Source organism: Delphinapterus leucas, chromosome 7 (assembly GCF_059928025.1).
Source record: "Delphinapterus leucas isolate spDelLeu-1000000601 "Yukka" chromosome 7, BTC_Dleu_Yukka2, whole genome shotgun sequence".
In the NCBI taxonomy this organism is placed as follows: domain Eukaryota; kingdom Metazoa; phylum Chordata; class Mammalia; order Artiodactyla; family Monodontidae; genus Delphinapterus; species Delphinapterus leucas.
In genome coordinates this window covers 100,230,034-100,246,140 of record NC_143135.1, presented here as the reverse complement: position 1 = coordinate 100,246,140, position 16,107 = coordinate 100,230,034, and the positions used below count along the sequence as shown (strand labels likewise).

Here is a 16,107-nt window from a genome sequence, read left to right as displayed (position 1 = left end):
GAAGAGCTGGCTCCTGGCTTCTAGGCCAATTTCTCAGGGAGCCCCATGCATCATTGCTGAGAGGGAAGAGACTCCTCCCTGCTCCTCTCTGCTCAGCCCTCATTCACCAAGGGGAGGGGCTCTTGCTCAGGCTCCCAGCCCAGGGACACGCCCTTCCCCATGGAATTTCTGGTAGTTCATCAAAGGTCATCTTGGTTCCTAGAGAGAGAGAGAGAGAGAGAGAGAGAGAGAGAGAGAGAGAGGCTGGTTTGCAAGGCGCTGGTCAGGACAAACAGGACCCAGTGGGGATGCACCTCATTTCTGGTCAGCCTCTCTCCCGATCCAGCTCTCCTACAGAGCCTGGCCCCTCTGTTATGTCATGTGTCTTCATCCTTTGTCACCTGTGCTCCAGGAGTCCTCTCTTCCTCCTTACTCACGGGGTCCCTTCCTTTTGACACTTCCCCCAGAAGACCTCTCTGCCTTCCTAGTTTTAATCATCCCGTGGCCCATGCTCCCTAGCCCTCCACTCTCATTTTTTGTCATCCCCAGCCCCTACCTCTCCACGCTTCTGTCCTGGCCTTTGGCTCTAGCTCCGGCTCTGGCTCCGGCTCTGGCTCCGGCCAGGGCCCCGGGAGCCCCGAGAGCTGCCGGAGCCTCTCGAAGAGTTGCTGCCGGCTGTGGAACAGGTGCTGGTGCCCTGGCCCCGGGACAGGAAGCTTGGTCGGCTGTAGGGGAGCCAGGCCTCTTCTGCAGCACGAGACAGAGGGGCATTTGGGCCCAGGCAGGGGGAGAACATCGCTGCTTGCCCCCGTGCCCCCCTAACCGCCATCCCAGCTCTGGAAGCAGAGTTGAGGGCAGACCATCCTGGGGGGCTGAGGAGAAGCAGAGCGCACAGCCCATGGCCTTTACATAACACGTGCTCAGAAACCCGTGGGGAACTCCCACGCAGAGAGGGCCTTGGGAAAGGAGGGACAGAGCGCCCGGCCCCCTCTCTTTTCTCCTCTGGGCTTCAGTCCTGGGAACGGATACAACTTGGGAACATAAGGGGATTTTGCTCAAAGAGAGCTGAAGAGACAAGTGTCTTTGATGTTGAGCAAATGTTGACCTCCTCCCAGCTGGAGGTCAGGGGTGAGCTGGGTTGAAAATGAGTGCATCAGTGGCACGGTCCGTACCACCCTGTTAGGCTCCAGTCCCAGCGCCCACCCTCTTGTGCAGCAGGGGCCCTCCTTACCATCCAGGTGCGGGCCCCGCCAGGCCCCCAGGGGCCCGGCCTGCGCCACTCTCCTCTCCCCACTGTGTTCCCGCTCCCGTTCCAAGGAGGACATGCTGCCTGCCACCCTCAGCCCCAGGGCCCAGCTTGCCTCTTCCTCCGGTGGCGGCAAGGGAGGGGGTGGCAAGTCTGGGGAGAGACCTGTTTTCAGCGCTCTCCTGCTTCTCCCTATATGGGCCTTTCTCCCACTCCGACTCCCACTCCCCGGCGTCAGAGGGCGCTGAACAAACAGCCCAAGGTTTGGGTCCACTCGCTCCCTCCTCCAACCCGCAGAGCTCACCCTTGGTTATCTGCCTGCTTCCCCTACTGTCACCACCTCCCAGGCTCACGGCCCCCTCACCCCCTGGACTGTGCTCCCGCCGGTAGGGAAGAGCCTTGGGTTTCTTCCGGATTCGGGCACGGGGCCCGTGAAGTGGAGGAGTCATCTCCCCAGGCACCTGCCGGGTTCTCCCTGTGGCATTGGGAGATGGGGGTAGGAGCGGGTAAGAGAGTGGATCAAGAAAGGGGCTTAGGGGCTTCCCTGGTGGCGCAGTGGTTGAGAATCCACCTGCCAATGCAGGGGACACGGGTTCGAGCCCTGGTCCGGGAAGATCCCACAGGCCACGGAGCAATTGAGCCCGTGCGCCACAACTACTGAAGTCCGCGCGCCTAGAGCCCATGCTCCACAAGAGAAGCCACTGCAATGAGAACCCCGCACACCGCAACGAAGAGTAGCCCCCGCTCGCCGCAACTATAGAAAGCCCACGCGCAGCAACAAAGACCCAATGCAGCCAAAAATAAATACATAAATAAAGTTATTTAAAAAAAAAAAAAAGAAAGGGGCTTGAGGGTGAAGGGGAAACAAGCTTCCGGGGGGTGGGGAGGTGGAGGCCAGTTGAGGGGTCTACAGACTCACCTGGGGCACTGCTGGCTGTATTAGCGGCAGCGCTGGGGCTGTGATGGAGGGCCGTGGGGTCAGCACCCAGGCCAGCAGGCCTCCCTTCACGGCTGCTCAGCGTGGGCTGGGATACACTGAGAGGGGAACTTGGCCCAAGGGGCGCCCTCCTGCAATGACATGAGGCTTCATTTGTTTGCTCAACGGACAGTAAGTGCCTATTGTGTGCCAGGCACCGTGCTAAACAATCAACCTAACACTCAGATGAATAGGACACAGCCCGTCCTCCACACGCTCCCATGCTCGTGGAATACGAGGAAAGCCAACTTTGAACTGCCCCAGGAAGCTTGCAGAGTCCCTCCAATGAGTGCCGGGAGTGAGAGACCTTGCCAGCCTCCACATTTCTCCCCAAATCACACTTGCACCCTGATACAGCCATGAGACCTCTGGGCCCCAGATTCATCCATCCATCTGGTCACCCACCCATTCACCCACTGAATAGATATGTACGGAGGGCCTGTAACATGCAAGGTACTATACACCTCCCTACCTGGGCATCTGGTGGAGATGGGGAATGTCAGTGGGGGGCTGGGGAGGGTCAGGAGGTGAGGGGGTAAGAGTGGCTGTGGACTGCTGTCCATAGGAAGGTGTGGGAGAGGGGGTTTCCCCTCGGGACGGAGGGACCAAGCACCCCCCGCTGGTGCTGGGCTCTGCCACGTGGCTCCTCTCGGGCACTGGTGGGCCCCACTCTTCCGGCTCTGAGCTGGGGGCAAAGAGGCAGGAGGGCGGGGTGACTGAGTAGCTTCATACCCTCCCTTTGGCCTTCCGCTGCCCCCTTCCCTTCTTCTCCCAGCATCTTTGCCCTCCGCCGACAGGAGGCCCTGGGCTGGTCCCATGTGTACAGGGCATCTGCAGGCGAGGCGCATCCTTACCGGCCCTCCAGCTCCTCCTCAGGCCCCTCTAGGCAGCTCAGTTCACAGGAAGGGGGCGGGGGTGGCAGCACTTCTGGCCAGTTGAGAGAGGGCGTCTGTACAGGTTTTCCCAGAAGCTTTACTTTGCCTCCCCTGGCTCCTGAGGAGAGCAGGATGGGGCCACAGCAAGATACAGGCAGGAAAGAGGCAGAGGTGAGACGTGTCAGAAAGGAGTGCTGGGCTAGGTCCCAGAAGGGAGGGTGGAGGATACTCTTTGGGGAAGATGCTGCTCAGGGCTAAAATGGGGGTGTTGGGAACTGGAGTCCTACCACTGTCCCCCTGGCTCCATTCTGGAGGAGCATACTGGCTCCAGTCGCCTGGCTCCCCTGAGGGATGTGGAGGGAACCCCCCGTGGAAGGTCTGCAGCTCCTCGCCGGCCAGGTCAATGGTGCTGTAGACAGGACCCTCAGCAGAGGCGGCAGCTCCCCGGGCCGTCTGAGCCAGGTAAAGGGAGATCCCTGCTTCTGAGGGGGAGAAAGAGGGAGGCCCGGGGAGGGGACGGGCCAGAAAAATAGAGGACAACAGGAGAATGGAGGGCACAAGGGGATGCCACTTCTTCCCCTATCCCAATCCGGGGTAAAGGTAAGGCATGAGAGAGGCTCCCCCCACTCACAGCCTCCCAAGGATCACACAGCCTCAGCAAGACTGGGACCCCTTGGCCCCCTTCAGTTTGCCCCAGCCGGTCGGGAGGAGAGAGGGTGCAGGGCCTCCTGGTGTACCCCTGAGGGAAGCAGAACTCCTCACCATTGTAATATCTGTCGTCTGGGTCAGGATTGCTGGGGCAGCAGCTTCCTCTGGGTTCCTGGGCCGAGGGGCTGCGAGATGAGTGCGGCCACGAGTCTGCCAGCCACGGGTAAGGAGCAGGGCCGAGGCCCATTGGTGGCCTGAGGGACAGCAGGTGAACGCTGGGGACCTTCAGAGAGCCTGAAGAGGCCAGCGAAGTAAGGGAGGCAGGGGTAATGGGAGCTGGAGGACAGTAACGGTGAGTATGGCGGTGAGAGGAGGGCGGAGGTCAGCACGGGGAGGCAGCTGGGCCTGGGACGAAGGGCGTGGTCTCATCCTGGGGAGAGGAGCTAAGAGAACTACCTGGAACTGGCTGCCGACAGGCCCTCTGAGTGTGGGAAGGACACTGGGGAAGACGACGGGGAGAGTGTGAGAAGCGCGGCTACCTGGGGTCCGAACCCCGCCCCCCCCCACCCCGGGGGCAGAGATGTCTTACCTGCAGGTGTGTAAGCAAAGGAGGCTTCCGAAAAGGAACCCGTGAGGGAAAGAAGAGGGGAAATGGGGAGAAAAGTCAGAAATATCCATATTCTGGTCCACTCCTTGGGCCTGGTCCTAATTCCACCACTCAGGTTGTACCCTGGACCAATTTCATCGGAATTCCTAGGGGTGCGACTCAGGCATCAGTAATTTTCTAAAGCTCCCCAAGTGAATCCTGGTAGCGAAGATTGAAAACCTCTGAACTAAGAGACCTCGCATCTCTCCGGACACGCCCCTTCCCAGGGAGAAGCAGAACTCAAGTCTCCTCCTTTCAGCGGGTCACCCCTTTCCATCCGGACCCCGCCTGACAATTTATCGCCTGGGATCCTGGCCACACTCCCTCTGCCAGCCCCCGACCCCCAGGAAGTGAGTTTCCGCCCCCCGCCCCCCAGACTTGCCCCTTCTCTACTGAGGCTGACCGCAAAGCCTGCTCCTTCCCGAGGCATTTTAAGGACAAATCTCACTCCTCTCAGCAAACTCAGGTCCCGCCCCGCCCCCTCTGGGCCCCGATCTTCCCCGTCACCCCACCCCCCAAGCCCAGGTCCCGACAGCTGTCGGTTCCATCTTGGGCACCCGGCCCCTGTCCAAGGGGCTGAGTTCCCGTGCGACCCCTCGCCCGACGCCGCTCCGGGAGCTGTTGAGCCCCTCCTCCTCTCTTTCCATCCTCCCCGCCTCCCTCCCTGGGGGGGCGGGATCTCCAGGCTCCGCCCACTCCAAGGACCGCCTTTCCATTTCCGCGACGCCCTTGTGCCCCGCCTCTCGCGCTGCCCCCGGGCCGGGCTCTCACCCGTGTAGTGACTGAGCTCCTTGCGCTGCCTCTGTCGCCGGTAGAGGGCGGCGCAGAGCCCGAGGAGCAGCGCCCCGCAGGCGGCGCCGCTGCCCGCGAGGAAGGCGGGCTCCCGCAGCACCCTCGCCAGCCGCTCCGCCAGCCCTGGGCCCGCCTCGAGCCCAGGCTCCAGTTCCGGCGGAGACGCTGTGGGGGTCAGAGAGGTGAGGGGAGTAGAGGCACCGCTACCCCAGGACCCCCCTTAACTCCCAGCCCCGCCCTCCCACCCCCTCCGGACTCACGCAGCTGCACCGACACTGGGGCACTGGCCACGCCCACGCCCGCGCTGGTGGCCGCCGCGACCTGGGTCCGGTAGAGGAGACCGGGCAGCAGTCCCCGGAGCACCGCCGAGCGCGCCCAGCCTGCCGCGGACCGATTGAGGTGGAAGCGGCTCTCATTGCCCAGGCACCAGATCTGGGGAGGCCGAGACCCGGGTTTAGAGATTCAGAAGTGGCTTCTGGCCTCACGGGGAAACTTGAAGCTCTGAATGGTAGAAAGGGCTTAGCCGGGCGTAATTCAATTCAGAGAGGGCACTCTGAAACCTCTCTCCTCTTCCCCCAGCCTCGTCTCCAGTCCCAGAGCCAGTCCTAGGTTCCCTCCTCCCGAATCCTAACGCCTCCATCCTCCCACTCCCTCCACTCCCCAGCCCGCCCACCTCCTCAACCCCTGCACCTGGTATTCCTTGATGACCCCATTTTGCTGGGAGGGGAGCGGAGGTTCCCAAGACACAGTGATACTGCTGTTGCCGTCACCCCCCAAGGCCACTGCCACTCCCTGGGGGGGACCACTGGGGGCTGGGCCAGGGTGGAGCATGGTGAGAAGAACACAGACGTCATTGCAAGCTGCCCCTCCTGCCCCAACCTTCCTCATCCTCCCAGTTCTAACATCTTAGGGAAGTGAGATGCATCCCCCCTTCCCACCGGCTCCTTGCTCTCCCCAGGCAAACCTTCATCCTCCCCCACTCCTTCTTCCCTCTTGTCCACCCATCAGCTCTGGGCCCCACCCCCTTACCCTCCTCAGGAATGCTCCTGGTCACCAAGGGGCTTTCAGCCCCCAGCCCCTCCTGGCCTTGAGCTTGAACCTTGATCTGAATTTGAGTCCCTGGGGGGAGTCCTCTTAGCACAGTACTTTGCTGGCTTGGCGACTGTAGGTCCAGCACTGACCAGCTTCCCCCATCAGGACCTGCTACCCTCCAAGACACCCGGAAACCTTGTACCAGCTGGACTGGGCCATCTACCTGTGGGAGACAGGACAAAGCACACCAGGGGGAGAGCTGGAGCCACACAAGTCCTCCAGTCCCAGCCCCTCCTCCACTCACCCATCTTCCCCAGCCACTCACCTCGCACTCTCCCATACCCATTCTTGGAGGCCCCTTTGTCCCCCATCATCATCTCCGCCCTTAACCTCATCCCTAGGCCACACTCACAGTCCACGACACCTGCAGGGTCCGGGGCCCAAGGACTACGGGCTCCTGCAGACGCACAGCCACTTCAGCCAGTCCCCGCTGGCCTCTCCACGGGTCCTCCTCCACTGGCCCGGATGGGTTGCTGTCTATTGACCAAAGAGCCCACTCAGCAGGGGCCACCGGGACAGGGAGTCGGACTGAGAGTGTGAGTGTGTTCCACCTCTGCCCTGCCCCACAGACCACTACTTAGTACTTCGGAGCACATTCCAGGGTCAGGAACAGGCTGGTCAGGGGAAGAGCTTCCAGAGGTGGGCCAGGGTGTCCAGCTAACATGAGTATTCTTTCTGCATGGCTACATATGCACCCTTTAAAGGCCCTGTTCCTCATCTCTCACATGAAGATGACCCTCCAAGTTTCCTTCTACTTATAATCTGTGTTTTCTGTGGGTAAAGCCTCAGAAGTGAGGAGCTACCAAGATGACTGAATCAATCTTCCTCTCTTTCTCTCTCTCCTCTTCTCTTGTTCCCTCAGTGAAAGGGAAGCATGACCACCTATTCCAGGCCGGGCCACCAGGACAGACCTGGAACCAGGCAGGTGCTATGGTTTGCGGGGAGGGGTGCTCTGCCATGTTGCACGTAATACCCGTGATCCAGAGACCCTGACCTTACCCTGGGTGCGGACGGGCTTGGAGACGGGGCTGGGCTCACTGAGGCCCCAGGTTCCCACGGCTCGCACCAGGAACAGGTAGATGGTATTGGGCTGCAGGCCACTGACGGTGTGTGTCTCCAGCTGCACACCATCTGCCACCGTCCGCCACATGTTGCCAGAGGCTTGGCTACAACAAGAATGAGGTGACAGAGCTGTCCGAGCCCAACCTGTCTATTTCATCTCATCCATTCTCTGTCACCCCCTACTACCTCCTCACCCTGGCAAACCTCTCGCCACAACAGCAAAGCCTTTAAGGACACAGGGGCCCCTCCTTGTAACTTTCCATGTTTGCATTCAAAACCTTCTCCTTACCTGAAGGCCTCTATCACATAAGAAGTGACTGTGGCCCCAGCTTGTGGGTTAGGCTTCCAGGCCAGGGTAATGCTGTTCTTGGTAATGTCAGTGACCACTGGTTGCGAGGGAGGCCCCGGAGGGGTACTGTGTTCTGTAGGGGGGTCTGGTGATACTCCCCAGTCTTCTGCAGTGAGGAGATAATCTTTGAGTAGAAGGATGGGGAAAAGATGGCCCCAGCGTAACCTTCCTCCTTCCCAGAGGAGCTGTGGCGCTGTGACAGTGGTGATGGTGGAGGGGGGACATAGTGAACTAACCCCTGCTCACTTGTGCCTCTCAAGGGCACCACTTCTGTCCTCCTTTTCCCCACCACCATGGCCATGGCATTTGGAAGATAAAATCAGTCCTGGGGTTTGGGGAGGTACTGGCCACCTTTGAAGCAGGTTTGGAGAAGGATGCTGGCAAAACAAGGGAACAAAGGAAAAACTCACCCCGCCTCCTAAGCCAGCCACTCCAGGTGGCCTCCCCTGTGGAACTCTTGGCCACACAGCTATAGAATCCCATGTGCATCTCCTGCAGGAGAGGGTGGAGGACTGGCAAACTGGGAGTGGAGCAAGGTAGGGCGAAGGAGTGGAGGTGGGTATACAGAAGGATGGGGAGGATGCTGTCCACTCTAGGTGGTCTGAGAGCAGAGGGGCAGAGGTGGAGTTCAAGTTGCAGCAGGTACTAGAGTTGGGCATGTGGACCACGTGGCCATTCTCAGTTACTTGGGCCCCAGGAGTGAGACTCACCTGCACACTGGCGATGTGCAGGGTACCGTTGGCCATTAGGTTGAGCTGGACGTCATCCCCGTGCAGCCACTGCCCATCCTTCTTCCACTGGACACTAGGTTGAGGGTTCCCAGTCACTCTGCATGGCAGCCACACAGAGGAGCCAAGTGCCAACGTCTGATTGGCTGGTCCCTGGAGGATGATGGGAGGCAGCCCATCCAGGGAGGCTGAGAGAGGAAGAACTTGGGCACCTCAGGCGAGGGTCCTGGGTTCAGGCAACCAGCCCCTTGTCCTCATCTCTGCTCCTTCACTTCCCCTCCCCTGGATATTGCAGGGGGGCTTCCATAACCATCTGTTGTCTGTGTGGGATCAGCCATCTATTAGTGGCTTCTGTACCTGATTTCCAAACTTCAAGGACATGTCTCATACCTCCTTTCACCTCCAAGAGAGCCTTGGCCAAGATGCTGCCGGCCACACTGACAGCCTGGCACACGTAGTAGCCAGCATCCCCGCTCTGCACTTCAGCGATGCTGAGCTGGCCTCTGGGAGAGACTGAGAAGCGCCCCGTGGGCTGAAGTGACTGACTGGGGAATAGCAGGGCCTGGGGACAGAGCAAGCAACCAAGCCACCTGGCAGCTGGCAGGGAGAGCTCCCCATTCTCACCAACCCCAGGACCCAGAGAATTCCTAAGCTTCTAGTTCATACTCTGTCCCAAGCCAGTTTTGTGACCTTAGGCAAACTAGTTAACCCTATTCACAAGAATAAGGGAGTTTTATTAGATGATTTGGGGGGTGCACATCCCGGCTCTACCAGTCAGGAAACTGAGCAAGCCTTCCTGAGCCCCAATTTCCCCAAATTTGACTCTTAGAGGATACTTATGAGGATTCAGTCAAGTGATGACCTGAAACTCTTTCAATACATTGGATGATAAATGTTAAGTACTTTCCCCTTCTTTCTGGCTTTAACGTTTTACGTTAGACACACAGAAGGTAGGGAAGCAGGTTTTAATGGCACCATGCTGAGCCCCTGACTGACACCTATTCCCACCCTCTACTACCATCAGCATTTTGATTCATTTAAGAATCTAATTAAAATGCAGCAGTCCCCAGTGCTAGAGAAGATGTTGGAAAATTGTGGCTGTGGATTTGCAACGAGGCAGTGGGTGGCCTGGTTTCCCAGTGGGATGGGGTTAATGAGACTTATTTTATTCTACTGACCCTGTTTCCCAGTAGCAAAATTCCCACCCTTCCCTTGGAGGGAGTTACTTGTGTTGTAACTTCAGTTCATGTTCATTCCAATTCTATATGCTGAGATCTGTTTGCTGAGGTTGAGGGGTGTCTGTGAGTTCCCCCTGGTGGAAGTCCTTTGTAATTAGAAAAGCGTGTAATGTTCTACCCTGAGCAGCTTTGGTACAGTACTCGCTTTCCGGAGCAGAATGTTAAAGCCCAGACCCCAGGCGTGGGGAGGAGGAAGGATCTAACTGGATCATGCTACATCCTCAGGACAGCCTTGCCCAAAACAGAAAGATTCTCCAAGAAATTACCATACAGGACTCTTCCCTACCACCAAAACATATTATCATATGTTCCAGGCCTTTTATATTCACTATCTTATTTAATCCTCCCAAATAACTTGCACAGGTTTCTGGAAGGAAAGCTAAGACTGAACCCCAGAGAGAAGTTTGCAGAATGTAGAAGGAGGATGGCTGAGACCCAGAGGAGAAGCTGGTGGGAAGGCCTGTGGAGCTGGCCACCTACTTGACTTCCCTCCTTTTGCCAGAAGATGGCAGGCGGGGGGTTTCCTTTGGTCTCGCACTGGAAAGCTATGCTCTCTCCAGGAGCCGCCATCTGGTCCTGGGGCTGGGTCACCAGCTGGGGTGGGACTGGGAAGGGGAGGGGAGATAAAGGAACAGGGAGTCAGGGGTACTAAGAAGGGGGACAGAGGGAACAGGAGAGAGACGCCTGAGCTTGGCTTAAGCAGGAGCAGATGTCTGTCTTTTGCTCAAGCCTGCTTAGCTTTCCCATCCTTCCTCTCCTTCCAGAAGTCTCAGGGGATGCACTCATATCTCCTGCTCTGTCCTTTCTCCTCATTCTCCACCTCCACCCATCCTCCGTCTTCCCTCGTCTCATCCCTGCTGCAGGCAGTCCCAGGTGGGGCCCTCACCGTGAACACTGAGGGAGCCGGATGCTTCGGCGCGGCCCACGCTGTTTTCCGCCACACAGGTGTAAGTCCCCTCATCTTCGGCGCTCACACGCCCGATCCAAAGGCTGTGGTCGCTCCGGATCGCATACCTGCTCCACCCCCCACCCCCCAGGCTGGATTGGCCACAGCTACAGACCCTTTCTCACCCACCCCAGGACAGACACCGGGATCAGGGTACATAAGGACAAGGTAGACCTCAACAGGGACAGAAGCTGCTACCCATGGACCCATGAACGGAGGTGGGGACTGGTTAGCGCAGGGGCCACGGGCTCTGGGGAACAGACTTCTCTGTGCCAGCAAGTGAGAGGCATCTGCCTTCCTTTCCCCCCACCCCCCGCCCCAGTTTTCTAGGGCTGGGTATGTTCTTGAGCTGATTGGGTCTCCTTACAGGCAGTAGGAGGGGGCTTCTCACCTGCCTGTGGGCAGTTCCCCATCCTCCTTGCGCCAGCGTAGACGAGGCGGGGGATCCCCCTGCACCTCACATGGGAAGTCCACGGGGGCATCAGCCAGGACCACCTGATTCACTGGTCTACGCAGGAATGAGGGACGCTCTGTGCAGGGTGAGTGACTGAGTGGTCAGGAGGTCTGCTCAGTTCCTCCCTCCCCAGGCTACACACTCCCATGACTCCAAAACCCCACGTGCCTACCCAGGACCACAAGTTTGGCCGCCCCACTCTCCCGTTCTCCTGCCATGTTGGAGGCCACGCACACATACATCCCTGCATCACTCTTGAGCGCATGTGACATCATCAGCTTCCCTCCACGGAACTGCAGAGCAATAACGGAAACCTTGATCCTTTATAGCCATCAAAGCATATTTGTTTATCTGATCCTCACAGCAAGCCAATGAAGAAGACCAGTGAATTTGACCCACTTATCACATAAGGAATCCTTGAGTGATTTGCGCAAGGTGGGGGCTCAAGTGGATCATTTCTCCCACAGCCCAGACCACCTCCCACCAGTCCCTGGGGCATCATAATCCCGACCTTCTTACACTGATTCCGTCCTACCTCTGCTGATTTATCCCCCACTCAGTAGCTGACTCTCAGCCTCTGGTTAGCTAATACCCCAATTTCAAATCTCTTGTTTTATCGCCTCCAGGTCATTTCCCCCCGCCCCTCCAAGACCTTTAGATTCAGGCCTTCCTCCTCTGACACATGTCCCAGACCCCTAGCCTAGGGCTTCGCCCCTCAGGATGTCCCTGGCCCCGACCCTGGCTCCCGGTCGGATCCCCAGCCGTGGCCCCACCCCTCACCGTGATCCTTCCCTCCTCCTCCTTGAGTCTAGCACCATCCTTCTTCCAGGACACGGAAGGCTCTGGGTGGCCGCGGGGGGGCACGCATTCCATTACCGCGGGCTCCCCCACGGCCGCCACCACGTTCCCAGGAGACTGCCGGAAATCATCGCGGAGGACTGGAGAGAGGGAGAGCGAGAGCGAGAGCGAGAGCGAGAGAGAGAGAGAGAGAGAGAGAGAGAATGAATGACCACCAGGGGAATAAATAGGGTGTGGGGTGACATAACTGGGTGAGGACACAGGAAAGTGTTTTGGGGAGAGGTGGATCACCACAGACCGCAGACCGGAACTCTTCCCGGGTTGCGACAACACCAGGCCCACTTCCTCATCCGACCAAAGCGAGGGCTTTAGAGACCAAAGGTCTTAGTCCCAAAGGGAAGCTGCTGCATGGGTTGAGATTGGGCCTAGCTCTGGATGGGATTACCCGGTGCCCTCCCGCCTTCCCGAGGCTCTGGAAGCAACCAGGAGACTCCTACCTGCCACTTCTAGAGAGGCGTTTCTACTAGCCGCCGCTCCCAGGTAGTTGCGCGCCACGCAAGTGTAGACACCCTCGTCCGGCCGCGCGCGGCGCCCATGCACAATGCGCGGGAAGAAGAGAGCGCCGCTGGGCAGAAGCAGGCGGTGTGCGCGCGGGTCCTCGCGCGCGGTGGACACGCGCGCCCCATTCTTGTACCACTCGATGTTGGGCCGCGGCCGGCCCTCCGCGCGGCAGGGCAGCGTGGCCGGCTCGCCTCGGGAGACCAGCAGATCTGGCGGCTGCTCCACGATGCGCGGCATCGCGTCCTCCGGCCCGACCTTTGACCCTGAGGGGGGTGGGGGGCGCAGAGCATTCAGACCCGGAAACCGGGAGAAAGATCGAATCTCCAGAGAGAAGAAAGATCCCCTCCTGCCCACCCTCTCTGTGTGTAGGGTCGAGTATCTCCTTCGGGACAGGTGCCCCGCACGTTCTTAGGCTGGAAAGAAGATGCCTGCGGACAGGCAGATCAGTAGAGGAATCTGGACACTTGCTCCTAGGCCGGCTTTCTAGGCCGGCTAACGACGCCAGCCTCCTGCCAAGTTGAAGTGCAGAGTGACTGGGCCACGGCTTGGCAAGTAGACCGCGCCTCTAGCCGACTGGTTTTCAGTCCCCCACCCGCGCTGGTTCACAGACCTGTGAACAACCATAAGCGGTGCACCAGCGCCGACAATTTGTTCTTCGCCTCCGCGCGGTCCCGGACCAGCGATATGGAGACTGTGGCCCAGCCTGGGGCCCCCCGCTTAGGAAAGGGAAGAAGTGAATGATGGGCTGAGGGCTAGGACTCCTTATCCTGGAGCCCGTGAATAGGCACAGTGCCCTCTTACTGACACCCCACAGATAATCACGTTTCTGGGTCCTGTGAAGTCACGGGAATTGAACGCAAATGATGGTGGAATAGTGAGTAACGCTCCTTTTCTAAGAGGGCATAGTTTTCTACAGATTATTCTACAGGTTGATATAGTTAAGAAAGGCTAAGAATCATTGAGAGAGGAATTCCTCACTTTCCTTGGTCACTCAGATCCGTTCACCCGCATGTCTACTCCTGCCCCTCACTTGGCCTACAGATTTCTGCTCGCTTCTTCTGCAGTTTGGGATCCAGGATCCTCGAACGGGTTGAGCTCAGACGCCCACCCCCAGATTCTTCAAAAGTGGATTTGTAACCTATGGCCAGTAGGCGTCGCTGCCGCCTCGCGTAACCTGGTGTCCTAAAATAACCAGGGACAGCCCCGTGCTTCTGTTCTCTGCCTCCCGCCCCCGCCCCCTCCCCCAACGCCCCACCCCACCCCCAGTTCCAAAATCCGCGGGGACCTCTTGCTTCCAGCCTCTCTGTACGGGATTGGGTTTCATTTCTCAGCCCCGGCTCTTAAGAAGTTCTAGTGGAGACAAAGCTGCACGGGTTGCCCCGTGCTGCTGCTATCCTGGGGAGAGGGTATCTAACTGGTTAGGGACAAGAAGATCGGTTTCCCTCCCACTTAGGGAAGGAAGGAATTTTTCTCGATTTCCTCCCTTTCAGATGGAAACCTCTGCTTCTCACTCGTTTCTTCTCCTCCATCCCATTCCAGTCCCCGTTTAGGCAGACCAGACCCCCCGTGAGCGACCCTAGAGTGGATAAGAGCTCAAGGGGTGTCGTGGAACCGACCGGGGCTGGAATCTCAGACGCTGACACTTCCTAGCTGTCAGAACTAGGGCGAATTATTGAACTTGTCTGGGTCGAAGTTTCTTTACCTGTAATGTGGCACTGGTGATAGGGTTGTCACAAGACCAGAGTGTATGTAAAGCACTTGGAAGAAGACTCCATGAATATGGCTATTCTACCTTTAGTTAAGGGCTCTTCCTCCCTGGCTCACCTTACCTTATCTTGACCTCTACAGTCTCTACCTGAATCAGATTCTTCCAGGCCCCAAAATTCCCTTTCCCCCCTTCACATGGCCTTTGGGTGTAATGGAAGTTGGTTTGTTATTGCCAAGCTTTACGTTGCTTTCGTGACCATTAGGATACTATCCATCCGCTCTGAGTCTGTTTTCTCAGTCACAAAATGTGACCATCAACGCACCTCCTTGAATTTTCGAGTTTGAATGAGACGATGTGTTGTGTAAACACTGTAAGAGCGCTGGGGGAGCAGAGGCGCGTCTGGGGTGTCCGTGAGAAGGGCTCTGTGCTTAACCTCCTGGGAATCTAAGAGGGTCACGAGGTTGGAGAATCCCATCTCATTCCCCATCTCCTTCCTCCTTGCTCCCTCCATACAAACCACACCCTTCTCATCGGCTCTTTCCCCCTAATTCCTGTAGACACAGCTGCAGGCGTCCTTTCCCTGGAATTTCTTCCCTGTCATTCCCGGTGTCAGGAGATGCTTCGACAGCAGCTAATGAATAGCTAATGACCATGCTAATGAGGCTCTGGCGCTCCTCCCCCAGCACCTGGAGTACCCCACTCACAAACACACATCCATTGCCTGGGTCTCCTTTCTTGCCACCTTGGAGTCCCCAGCACGGTGCTGGTAGATTCGAGCGGGTAGAGGCGGAGGGATGAAGGCTGTGCCCAGAGGGGGATCAACAGCAAAGTCGTTCAGGGCTGCGGGAGTTCCCGACGCTGCCGGCAGGGGGCGCAATTGGCCCTCTCCCCAGGCTCCGGCAGATCTACTCTCGCCGCCTCCCCGCAGCGCAAGGGGAAAGCGCGCTGTCTCAATCATTTATTAATCACCGTAATTAGCGGTAATGACCTCCCCGCCAGCGCTGCCCGCCCGCCGCAGCTCTGCCGGGGTGAGCCGGCGGTGAGTTCTACCTCTGACGGGCAAACTTCTAAGTTTCCCTGAAATGGTCGCCGCCTCTGTCGCCTTCTGTAGCAAACACATTTAACATTTTGGCGTCATCACCCTCGTCCTAAGTGAGTTCTTGGAAAACTTAGGGTCCCGAACGGAAACCTGTTACCTGGGTGGGTCACCGAGTGGCCCGGCTTGGCCCAGGCCCTCCAGCGACCGCGCCCCCTCCTCTACCCTCCGTGCTGTGGGTCCCGGCCTCTCTTACTCCGGTTCTTCTCACCTGGGGTGGCCGTGGGCATCGGTTGGGGAGGAGAGGAGTGGTGGAATCAGCTGCCAACTCCTCCCAAGCCCTCGACCTCCTGCCGATATCCCCACTCAGGTGCTTTAAGCCCCAAACTATCCATTGGTCCCCACCACCCGGGAGGCGCGGGAGGGCGTAGCTGGGTCCCGCACCTTGGGGCAGGAGCGCTTTGGACTCCCCGTCCACGCCGCCCTCCCACCTTACCGCATCCCTGGATCCGAAGTCCCCGTGGGGCAGGGTCTCACCGTTGAGATAAGGATCGCCGGGGGTCAGCTGGCTTTGGTTGAGCGTCGCCACCGAGGAGTTGAAGCCAAAGAGCAGGTCGCTGGAGTTGGAGATGTCCCCGCCCAAGGAGTCCGCGAACAAGTTCATCTGTAGCAGCGTTTTAAGCAGGTAGCGCAGCATGGCGCGACCCGACTGGGACCGGGGCTGGGGGCTCGGGGCCCAGCCCCTGGGTCTGAGACCCGCGGGCCGGGAGCCGTAAGCCCCTCTACAGCTTCTGCGCGCTGTCCCAGCCACGGTGCCGCTCTCCTGCCGGCGCGCCTGGGTACCGCGCGTGCCTCCGCGTGCCCTCCTCCTTCCCTCGTCCTTCTCTCTCCACCCCCCCGTGCCCGGGTCCCCCGGGAGCTGGGCGGGCAGAAAGCAGGTGCCACGCGGATCACCGCGTAATTAAGGGATTAA

General features: G+C 58.7%; 1 protein-coding gene across 1 annotated transcript; it reads right to left on the bottom strand.

The window, feature by feature from the left end:
• Positions 1-186: 186 nt before the first annotated feature.
• Positions 187-15,831, bottom strand: ROBO3 (roundabout guidance receptor 3). Its single transcript, XM_022560286.2, is given in 28 exon segments — positions 187-198; positions 536-726; positions 1,211-1,378; positions 1,590-1,700; positions 2,145-2,293; positions 2,674-2,886; positions 3,056-3,194; positions 3,364-3,558; positions 3,839-3,978; positions 4,181-4,223; positions 4,314-4,337; positions 5,142-5,327; positions 5,423-5,594; positions 5,853-5,974; positions 6,192-6,417; positions 6,607-6,731; positions 7,254-7,420; positions 7,606-7,771; positions 8,076-8,157; positions 8,376-8,581; positions 8,784-8,955; positions 10,112-10,236; positions 10,518-10,645; positions 10,969-11,107; positions 11,204-11,324; positions 11,812-11,969; positions 12,327-12,653; positions 15,672-15,831. Coding segments are annotated over 28 exon segments (4,167 nt in total).
• Positions 15,832-16,107: the final 276 nt, after the last annotated feature.